Source organism: Glycine soja, chromosome 17, assembly GCF_004193775.1.
Source record: "Glycine soja cultivar W05 chromosome 17, ASM419377v2, whole genome shotgun sequence".
Classification (NCBI taxonomy): Eukaryota; Viridiplantae; Streptophyta; class Magnoliopsida; order Fabales; family Fabaceae; genus Glycine; species Glycine soja.
This window is the reverse complement of record NC_041018.1, coordinates 10,385,598-10,397,467: the sequence shown is the minus strand read 5'-3', so window position 1 is coordinate 10,397,467 and position 11,870 is coordinate 10,385,598. Positions and strand designations below refer to the sequence as shown.

The following is an 11,870-nucleotide window of genomic DNA, read 5'->3' as shown; positions in this document are numbered from 1 at the left end:
TTGATCGTGGTTTTCGTAATCGAAGATAGGGTGTAAGATAGGGTGTGAGAGAGAGAACGAAGGGCTACTGTGTGTGAGAGGAGAGAATTTGAAGTTCTTACTAATTAGGTGAAATTTCAATTCTTACTATTTTAGTCTATTAAAATTCTTTTAAAAATTGATGTAAATTTAAATTCTTTGAAATTCTGTATTCAAATAACTGAATTATGATAGGAGTATTTCAAATTCACTTAAAAATGAATTGCCTTATTTAAATCCTTCATCCAAACACAAGGTAAAAGTCCTTGAATGATCGTTTTGTCACTCAACCGTAAGAAAATGTAAATGAAAAGTTAAAATATTTTTGGTGTTTGAGATCTTCGATATATATTCTATTTTTGTTTGAAATTTCCAATAAATTTTTCTTTGTTTTGAATATATGATATATTCATAGTTTTGTTTAAGAGATATGAAATTATTTTTAAAATATTTTGGACTTAGAACAACAACAAAAATTTATCAGATTCAATAAAAATTGATATATTACCAGGAACCTAAAAACTATTTAGGTCAATATTTTTTTTATATAAAGCTATAGGAGTGTGAAACTATTTGTAATGCTTTAGTATTTAAATTTATCAATTGTTAAGAATAAAATAGAAAATCAGAAGCTATAAAAAATAATTTGTTAAACTTTTGGTTGTCATAAAAGTTCCTTTTTTTCTGTTTAGATTATAATCTAAATTATCAAAATAATAGTACTAACTTTTTTCTTTCAATATAATTATAATTATAATCTTGAGAAAAAAAACACATCCAAATTTGCTCTTAATCCAATTTGAAAATGGTTCCTTTCGTTAAAGATTTTCTCTGTCGAAGGAGTTTTAACACTTCCTACCACGTTATTTCAATAAAATTATTAACTAAAATTTATTAAAAATGATAAAATTATACGAAAATTGTGTTCTCTCTTTATTGTCACTCATAAAATTTTATAAGACTTGTTTAATAATGGTTGTCAAGGAGACATAATTTTCATATAGATTTTCTTCCAAAAGAATGTTAACAAACTCTTTCAGTTATATCATTGTTAGTTGAAATTTATTAAAATTCACAAAATTGTTCTATGTAAATTTTGGCTGTCTCTTTATAAACAGTTTGATAAAAAAAAAACTTGTTTTAATGATTATCAGGGAGATAGAGTGTGATATACACAATTTTTCATATGACTTGGTCATTTGAAAATCTCATAAGAATCTATTCCCCCAACATCTTCGGCCTCAGCTAAAAACCCTTTAAAGGCGTGAATGCGTGCGTTAAAAATGCAATGGCACAATTGATGTTGGTACTGACCGCTTGATGATTGATGAACAAATCTCAACAACAATGATTAATGCAAGACAATACAGACACTAAAGGTCACCAATAGAACCTATTTACATGTCTAACTTAAAAAGAGATGGATAGAAAAGGAAAATATTCAACTGCGGATCGTAAATTTTACTTGAAAGCCACCGTTGACCTCTATAATTCACGCAGCAAAAAACATAATTAATGCTGATTGTCATGAAACAGTAGCACCAAAACGATAATATTCAACTGTAACTGTAATTTGCACTGGGTTTATGTATATTAGTTCCAGATCCTAAGTTACATTAAACACTAACTACTCTTACATTTGGATGCTTAATGAACAGAGTATTCCTTCCACCATGCTACGCTTAACCAGTTGCATCTTTTAGACGAGTAATAAGCTCCTCCTGCAGATTTTATTTCACGTATTAGAACAGCAAACACCCAAACAATACAAATGAAGATAACGTGGGAAACTAAGCACTTTGAAAACAATCAATCAATCATTGACCATCATATACCAGTTGACAACCATGGGCCACCAGTAAACAAAATACTATCAAGCAAATCAGTGGGCCGCGTTTTCCAAATGCCTGCATCTATATTCTATCTCAATGCAACTTTTGTATGCATGTATGTTAAAACTGTTGAAATACTAGCCTTCTTTCCTTTGGTTGAAAGGCCTTTAGATTTCAAAAGCGCACGAAGCCTCTCCACAGTCAGGTGGTGGAAGTCCCTAGTGGTTGTTTGACTGTTCGATCCCTCTGCATGATTTAAAATCATAATAAGACAAAATTGATGTATAGTGTGGAATAAAACAAGTCCAACCTACTAAGTCTCTTCCAAAATTACGAACCATTGTTATGGCTTGAACATATGAACTCAACTCAAATCCTTACCAATCACAAGTTCAAAATCACTTGAGTTAAGCTTAAGAGGCAACTCAACTTGTCTTGTTTACATTAATTATCCTTTATTAGTCTCTTTTTGTGGGTGTGGGTGGATTGTGGGGGTGGGGGGTTGTATTAGAGATGCAAGCATGCGTAAGGAGAAGGGGATAAGTAGCCCTGCTATAGCTCAATATCCCCCAATAGATTCACCACATCAAAGTCATGGAAAATCATGCCATGCAAAGCAAGCTGAAAGTTCGTTGGCCTTTTAAAGATTTTTAATAATGAATGCAGTTGTTCTTGCCTCTCAGTAGATTCAACTACTTTTATATGAATCAATCAAACATGAATAGTTCAATTTGATAAGAATTTCTAAAACAAAAACAGGCATCTCTATGATGCAAAATCATGTAAAGGAAAAGAATAAGATGATGTCCATGGAAACACTAAGATATATGTATAATCTGAAAGGTTAAGCTCAAAATATAAATCATCAAGCCGACATATGACTTTGAGATTCTTCAAACACAAAGGTCTTTGCCAAGAAAATTTTGAATTTGAATTTACAAGGACATACACAGCACCAATGACCAATTGACCATACCATGGTTCCATTTTAAGTTTTTCCTAAACAACTGATAATAAATATCCTTTCAAGAACACAGCTTGATACACTGTACCAAAAATGATTTGGTTCATATCAGTCAAAACACTCCTGGAGTTTGGGATGCAATGTGCACTTTTGAGGACATGGAACTTAAAAGCAAGTTATTAAATGACCTTATACAATCAATTGAGAACATCCTCACATTCTTGTGTTCTCTTGCACCTTTTTATAAACTACTAATAAATGCATGCCTTATAGAACTCAATAAAAATTGCCAAACATGAATTTGTTGTCTGAATCAATTCATATTTACAAAAAAAAAAATGAAAAATTGTTTATTAATGTACTTAAAATGAGGTTAATGTGCATGTCTGAACATGTATCAAAGTCTTCGAAAAGTAGCCACGAGTTGAGTAATACTGAACCCACTTGAGAATTAGGAAGTTGAACTAGTAACCTCAAGAAAAAAATGAATATTTTTATCATAAGCAAAAACATGTATGTATATATGGATGTAAGAAAGTTAGGACAAAAATCTTTAAATATATTTCAGATTTCACCCGATGCAAACACATTATAATGATCATATGAACTCACCTTGTCTGGAATTTATTTGATTATTTGTTTTCTTGGCTGATGCTCTTTCCAAACCCTTTTCAGCATTCCTGATAAATAGTTTGATGAGATAGGGTTTAATGACAATGGACCAAGATAAAAATATAACGAATGAGAGGCAGATATCTTATTCACAAGTAACCAAGCTCTAAGAAAAATTATCTCATAAGTTTTCACCAACAGAAAGAAAATGCCAAAAAATTGGTTGGGAATTTTGTACATGGATCATATGATTCATATCATACACTTTAAATATCACTCTTCCATAAAAGGTGGGAATAATACCTCTTTCTTGAACCATCGGATCCATCCTTTGAGCTGGAATCACCCTTTTGTTTCTTGAGGGTGAGTGATCTAATCAGTATGTTTTGTTGGTTTGTCTTAATATGTTGACCTTCTGCATAAACAAGGGAGTCAAAATGTCTATTTAACAACAATTATCTATTTAAAAAAAACAATTTAGAGATAGCTAAAATCTATAGGATGAGTATATATTATGACAATATAACCAAGAGGATTGCAGGAACTTCCATCCATCAATATTAATTGATACCATAATTTCTATGAAGTACAACAGAGGAATGGAAATTCAATAACATGATCCATTTAGAAAATGAATTATGAATCTTAAGTTAGGGAAACAAAGATGATAAAGCTCTAAGCATGCTTCAAAAAGTTGGCAAAACATTTTTCAAACCTATATTTACAATGTTAGAATTCTCTAAATTAAGACTACCAAATCAAAGATAAGTGGCAATAAATATACTAAACACTAACATGCCAAAATACATAATGAACTCACATGTTCACATATAGACTATTTCATTATAAAGTTGCAGACAATGGACATGCCTCAAAGATTAAATTATGAGTATACAAACACCATTTGAATCTGGCCAAGTAAATGCCCCATATGAATGAAAAATATCCATTCATAATAACTATAGTGATGACAAGGAAACTTGTGACCAAACATTAAACAATACATCATACTAATAACTATAGAGCTTACAGGTGTTTCTAGGGAAGAGCAAGTTTCTACACGGATAAAAGATTTTGTTTGTTTCTTCCCTAAAGTCACTGCTTGGGGGCAGACTAACATAAATATTTGAAGCTGTTACAATATGCTTTACAAGTTGCAACAGCATGTTGAAACACTACAAGGTAAAGAATGCGAAGACCTGGTGGTGAGGTATCATGATTGCATACATAGACCCGCATTCCACCCTGCACAGTCAAAAAGGTCATATTCAATCATAATGTCTCACATATAACTAATAACCTCGTAAAAATATTAAAAGTTAATGCTTCAATTTTACAGCAGGAGGTCTCCTAAGTCCCACCTATTGGAGGAAAAATAATTTTCCATGAAAAAAAGAAAAAATCACGACATTTACAACTCAACATAAAAAAAAAACGTGTGCATCAGAGAAAGTAATAAAAGATGTGGCCATGTTTGAATAAACTTCCCCATAAGCACTTGGGAAAAAAAAAACAAGTAGTTAGAATGAATTGAGTTTCTCTCTTAAGTTAAAATATCTTTTTTAAGGCAATGAAAATTTTATTAATGAGAACGTGAAAGAAATAAGCACAAGATGTGCTATAACTTAGGCACTTAAGTTTTATAAAAACTCTCTAATCTAACTTCTCTGAAAGTTGAAGTACATAAGTTGGTTAACTCAAGTTCATATAAGTGCTTATGGAAAACTTCATATCATACATTGCCTACTTACTCAAGTTTAACATCAGACGTTACCTTTTACTTTGTTATTGCCTACTAATCAACAAGGAAGTCGGAATGGAGCAAATACTAATTAAGGATAAAAAATAAGACCATTTGAACTATCTAATACGAAACTCGAATACTCTTTGTGGTAAACTGGTAATTTTGACAATTGATAGGCGAAATCTAAAACACGTACACCACAAATTTCAACATTAGCAAGATTAGATTAAAATTCCACAAGAACCTCAATCCATTCAATCTCTTCTAGTATTTTGCATTTTTGCCCTACTAAACAAGCAAAGCGATCTTACAATTCCACAAACCAAAAGCAAGGAAAAGATGCAAAAACAAAAACACCCACACATGATTAACACAAAAAACCTAAAACAACAAATCGCTTAGTTTCGCCAGTACATGCATAAAAGCAGGGAAAACGTTCTATAAGCACACGGATCGAAAGCGCCGCAGTGAATGCAGGTAGGTTCAAAATCGGAAATCAGAAAAAGGATAAGAGAGAAAGGGAAATTGCAGTACCGGATTGGAAGAAACGACGGTGGAAGAGAAGAGGCCGCGAGAGGGAAGATTGGCGAGGAACGGAGAAGCGCCGGAAGAAGAAGGATTCGGTGCATCCATTGCCACTGGAACGGAGGAGGACTTGGCCTCTTTTTTTGTTCTTCGAAGTGTCACACTTGAAATGTGAAGCGACTCCAACAACAACACCGTAACTTTCTGCTCTATATATATGTGGACCAACACGGGGAAGGGTGGTGGACCTTGTAAGTTGTAATTGTAGTAATGTAATGCTTGTGGACTCTTCCTTTGACGAGTCCCCTTTACGCGCACTTTGCAACTCGACTCTTGATCATCCGTAACAAAAATTTCAAACGGTGCTTTTCTTAATAGTTAACAAATTAAAAAAAAAAAAAGGATAAGATGCGTTTACATCACCTGTAAAATTAATATTTTTAATCAAATCTTAGTCACTCCATTTAAATAATTTGAAAATTGAAATTGATTTACTTGAAAAAATTTAAAATTTTAATTAACAAATCACGAGATATGATTTTATTATTTTAATTAAATTAATTTATCAAAATCATTAATAATAACATCTGATAATATTTTTCATACTATATTTTATCTTCATCAAAACAAGATTTTGAATTCCATAAAAAAATTACCATCTGTACGTCTTTTTTGCTAAAAATAATATTTAGTTACGCGCGTCTTTTATTACTTCGTTCTTTACATGAGTTACTTGATTTATAGGAGTAGTTGGTCACTCCTTATACTAAGTTTGGATTTATTAATAATTTTGACATTTCAAAAGAAAAAAAAATAGAATTAATTTTTTTCCTATCCATACATAATTTTTTTCTTGTGTAGTGGGTTATTTATATGATCATAAAAGAAGATATATATTAACTATAAAAAAAATTGATGGTATCCAGTTAGCTACAAACTTGAACATCAAACAGGCCAATTTTTATATGGACTAAACGATTGTTGTTCAAATCATCCAGATGAGTCAGTTTCAATCACAGATTTTGGCTTCTTTGGTTAGGGAAATTAGGAAGTAGCCCCGTGACAATCATTGGTCTGCCTCCCTTGAGCGTGTTCTTCAGGAAGCGAACCAGTGTGTTGATCACTTGGTTAATATGGGTCATCAAGCTAATGCTCATTTCATGATTCTCTCTCAATGTTTGCCTGTTTTAGATTCTTTAGTGGCATTTGATGCTAAAGGTTTCTCTTTCTTGTGCTTGATGGCGTTGTAGTTTTGTTTTTTGTTTCCTTTGACAAGAAAGAAGAGAGAATTCAATATGTAATTATTAGATATATGATCTTATGAGAGAATTCAATATGTCTTTTGTTTCCTTAATTGTTTTTTTTTTCGCGAATTTAAATTGTTATGAATTACTATATGGACTTATTAATTTTGGGAAATGATAAAAAAATAGTTTAAAACCTACTTAAAATTTCTTAAATAATTTAGTAACTTACCATGACACATTGACCCCAAGCAACGAAATATTTTGGGTGTGATACTTTTTAGAGGACTTGCAATATAGGAAGAAGGAAAGCTATAGTCTTTATATAGAAAGAAAATAATGTAGCAACTTTCACTGAGGATACTTTTTTTCTTTCCAATCAATCATGAATGCTTTTCAACTTCCTGATCTAATTTTTAGTTTATCATTATTACTGACTCAATAAAATTTTACATATCATACAAATTTAACATAAATCGTTCACCCTCGTGTGAATATAATTAAAATTTATATCATCACACTAATTCTCTATATTACTAAAGATGTGTTTGATTTTTAGTCAAAAGACCTTAATATACATTTAATAAGTAAAACTGAAAAAACTTATTTAATTTTTGATTTGTCTGATTACAAATTGAATTTTGCTTTAATTATACCTTAAAACTCAATTTGAAATAGAATAAAAAACAGAATTGGCTTTGGAAGCTCAATTTACAAGTAAAGTAAATCAAACTTAAATTATAAATATGTACTTACGCACGCACTGTGTGGAAAAAGAATTCAATTAGGTTCTAGCTTGTACGTATTTCTAAAACTTTTGGTGACTGTTTTCTACAATACTGTGAATTATATTGGACTATTCATTGATACTTTTAATAGTGATTTAACTAATAAAAGAATAATATTTTTATAATAAAAATATAAAAGACGTGTGTTTGTGACAATTTTTTTTGGTTACAATATGTATACAGCTAGTTTTCAAAACATAACCAAATTTGTCAACTAAAAGACGATTCCGTATGGACGTTTTCAAGTATATCAACACACTTTTACACTCATGAAATGGATTGGATATACAAGGGACAGACATTAAAGTGTGTTTTGCACCAAAAGAAGACATTAATGTGTTTTGATTTATTAATTATTTGAAAAGTCAACAAATGCAGTCAACGTTTTAGTTGTTTTCAAATATAAAATAAGTTTACGAATTTTGTAAAATTTACTCCACACTTTAGCATAAAATATTTTATATAAATATTTGACAATATATTTACATGAAATTAAAATTGTTAGAAATTTTATATGGTATTAGTTAATATATATATATATATATATATATATATATATGTTAATACTTTAACGATTAGTTAATATATATTTTATTCTGTCAAAAAGAGTTAATATATATTTTATAATTGACTTGAGAGTAATTATTACATATATTGATTACTAAATATTAAATATTATTTTTAAATAAGAACGGAGTACCTAACAACACTTTCATCATCAAATATTAATATTATTATATAACAACATTTAAATTAGGAAATAAAAAAATTCAAAATATCAATATATTTTATTCTTTGAAAAATATTTTTCCAATAAATAATTTCATAATTACTATTTCAGTCAAAATATCTATTTTTAATTGTCAAAATATGCCTTTGAAACATATTTTTTAACATTAAGTATAAACGCATTAAATATCTCTTTATCAACTTTTTTTTAAGTAAATATACTTATAAGAGAGTAAATACAACCAATAAATTAATCATAGAGTTTGTAAAAGAAAAAAGAGCATCCCTACATTTAGATAATAAAACATGAAAATCCAAATTTTCAGTAGAGTTTGCTATTATAAGCTATCCATTGAATTGCTTGTAGAAGACCCCATGCCTCCGCATTCTTTGCTTCTAGAATTCCATGCATATTGCCACACTGTTTTTTTGCTTTTGTAAAATGACCAAGTTCATCACGAAGAATGTCTCCAGCTCCAAAACAATACTGATATGTGAAGATTATCGCAACTATGTTACATCTCTTTATCAACTTATTAATATAATATTTTAGCTTGTCCTTGAAATTACAAAATATACATTATATGTTTACAAATATCCAGTAAAAAAATGTTTATAAATTTAATTATAGAGTATTCACAATTTTTTTTATAAAGTGCATTAAATCAACAATAAATGAATGATTTATATTTATAGTTTATAATCTAATACAAACCACACTTTAATCGGTTTTTCTAGTGAAAGTGGTAGAATAAAAGAATACTCCAATATTATCAAGACGCCCAGGGTGACCCCATTCCTATCAAGTTGTTTCATTAACTTACAACTACTTAGCTAGCCTTTGGATGCTAGAAGATATTTGTGAGAAGAGTTGTCCACCAAATGAGATTTTAGCTATGTTAAGGAGAATCAAACTCACATCCAAAGCTATCAAAGTTCATTTGGTCTGATGGGTTAGGTTGTCTAGAGCTGAACTATTATTGAACTCTTTAATTAAAGCCTAAAAAGAATTAGATCAATTGAGCCAACCTAATAAGCCAGTCAAGTCATACTACACTTGTGAGACCGGCATTGCTGCAACTATTAATTTCACCATTTTTTTCATTTTGTTATTCTGTAAAAAAGATACGAATGAAGTAATTCATAAGTCTGATATAAATTATGAATTAGCCCAATCCATAAGTGTTTTTTTTAATTTACAGATTAGCTGATCCGTATCTCTTTTATAAGATGACAAAATGGAAAAATTGTAAAATTGCTACACCTAGCCATACCCATGTGAAACATAAGCTTAAAAATCATTTGACCAATTATTTAGCTTGATATTTTTTTATTTATAAAATGCATATAAATTTGTACAAAAAATGGGCTAACTTCACTAGATCCTGCAAAATGAATACTGACTTGGTCTGACACAACTCATCTTTGTTGTTTTTGCCAGCAAATCCTATTTTGATATCTCTACTCGCATTTATGAAAATGACGAGAGCTAATTCTAGGTCTTTAACAGTTTATGTCAAACTACATTTTTAGTGTATGCTTGAATCTTAGTTAACATAATTCAAAATATTTATAATCTGATTTTTTTTTTGTGTATGCTTTAATTTATTTTAAAGGAACAATTACTTAATTTTATTGATTTTTAAAGAAAAATTGAAAAATATATTCTTTCATCATATTTACACTAGACAAAGCATATTACACATCCAAACATTCATCAAATAAGCTAGAAAAAATGTTCGAAGATAAAAAATGTTCCAATGCGAATATTTAATTGTATATTATTTTCTCGTCACATTAGCACCGTTTTACACTTAATTAGTATAGGCTCGGTTGACATTACAAGTAAAATATCAAGAGAATCTAATTTAATTGATTAAATAAGATATTGATATTTATTTTTAATTCTTATAAATAAAAAATATGTTGTAAAAATTGTTAACCGCAGCATGTATTATTGGAAATCTTTTAATATTTAAATTTTATTTTTAGAGGAGAAAGAAAAAATATAATTAGGTTTATTAATATATCGTTGGTACGAGTAATATTATAGTTCCATATTTTATATAAGATTTAGAGTTTAAATTTTATAAATAAGAAATTGATCTGGAAGGGAAAAGTATAAATATTTTTTCATTGAAATCCATAAATACTTTATATCGATATATATTGGTTAAACAACATGATTAGCTTGTTCCAAATAATTAAGGGGGAAAAAGTAAAAATAATAGTATCTCTTTAGCTAAGTTTAAGGCCTTGATTTGCTTCATCGGTGAGACCATGAGACTAGCGTGTCAAAAATTAGACGTAATTAATTCGAGAATCGAAACAGAATTAGAATCAGACAACTTAGAATTTACTTCAGAAAAGAAAATTCAGCTACCAAACAAATAGTATGAAAAATTACAGCACCAATTGTATTAAAAATATAATAGTAATAAATCGAAGAATGAAAGAAAAAACAGTTTGATAGAAATTTCTGTCGAATTAATTTCGTATTTTTAATATATAAAAAAAGCGTATTACAATGATGGACACCTATACGTACCTGGCTAAACTAAGCACCCATCAAAAGGCCAAAATACTAACTTATTCACACTTTGTAAGTTGATTTAGTTGGTGAATTTATTCTCAATTTAGAATTGATTTTAGATATAACGTATTTAAATTTATTTGTTAAAATAAGTATTTATTTTAATAAAGTAGTTTTTTTAATTATTTGTTCTTAATAAACCGTTTTAAGTTTTTATTTATTTTAAAAAAGCAAATCTTACATGTCTTTTAAAATAATGTTTGTATAAAAAAACACTTATTTTAAAATTTGTTTGAGATGGTTGTGAGTTTTTTTATTTTTGGATTTAAAATGAAATTTTAAAAACAAAATGTGTTTGATAAAAATAGAACTTAAATTATTTTTAAAACATTTTAACACTCATTTTCAAAATCAATATTTTTTTTTTGTAAATTTGGTTGTTAGTTTTAAAAAACAAATATTTCTCGCATATCATCGTCAACATTTTTATTATCATCATTATCAATATCATTACTTGTCATTATTATCATCATTGGCTGTCATCACCGTCTCACTATCATCACCATTACTATTAATATCACCTTTGTCACTACCACTAATATTGTTATCATTGGTTACCACCTTTGTCACCATCACTAATGTTATTATCATTGATTGTTACCACCAGTATCACCTCCATCACTGTCGACATATATCTCTATCGTCACCGCTACTCCTAACATTATTACCATCATCATTATTGTTATCATCACACAAAAATACTTTTAAACTAATTTAATACCATATTAAACTTTTAAAATGAGTTTTTTTTAAATTAATCATATTTTAGTATTTTTTTAAACTAAAACTAAAAATCATCCCAAACGAGCCCTTAAAGTTTT

General features: G+C 29.0%; 1 protein-coding gene across 1 annotated transcript; it reads right to left on the bottom strand.

The window, feature by feature from the left end:
- Window positions 1-1,445: 1,445 nt before the first annotated feature.
- LOC114392312 lies at window positions 1,446-5,938 on the bottom strand. The gene is made up of 6 exons (XM_028353391.1): window positions 5,705-5,938; window positions 4,626-4,671; window positions 3,730-3,841; window positions 3,427-3,494; window positions 1,993-2,096; window positions 1,446-1,739 (listed from the first exon to the last, which is right to left on the bottom strand). The coding sequence occupies exons 1-6, from the start codon at window positions 5,801-5,803 to the stop codon at window positions 1,701-1,703; spliced, it is 468 nt and encodes a 155-aa protein (XP_028209192.1). The 5' UTR covers window positions 5,804-5,938; the 3' UTR covers window positions 1,446-1,700.
- Window positions 5,939-11,870: the final 5,932 nt, after the last annotated feature.

Bases quoted from the DNA above. Each gene is read 5' to 3' on its own strand.
- LOC114392312 (XM_028353391.1), bottom strand. From the start codon at position 5,803: ATGGATGCACCGAATCCTTCTTCTTCCGGCGCTTCTCCGTTCCTCGCC. The intron at 3,842-4,625 runs GTCTTCGCATTC...TTGTTTATGCAG, and splicing joins TCATGATACCTCACCACCAG to AAGGTCAACATATTAAGACA. The intron at 2,097-3,426 runs GTGAGTTCATAT...TAAATCATGCAG, and splicing joins TCAAATAAATTCCAGACAAG to AGGGATCGAACAGTCAAACA.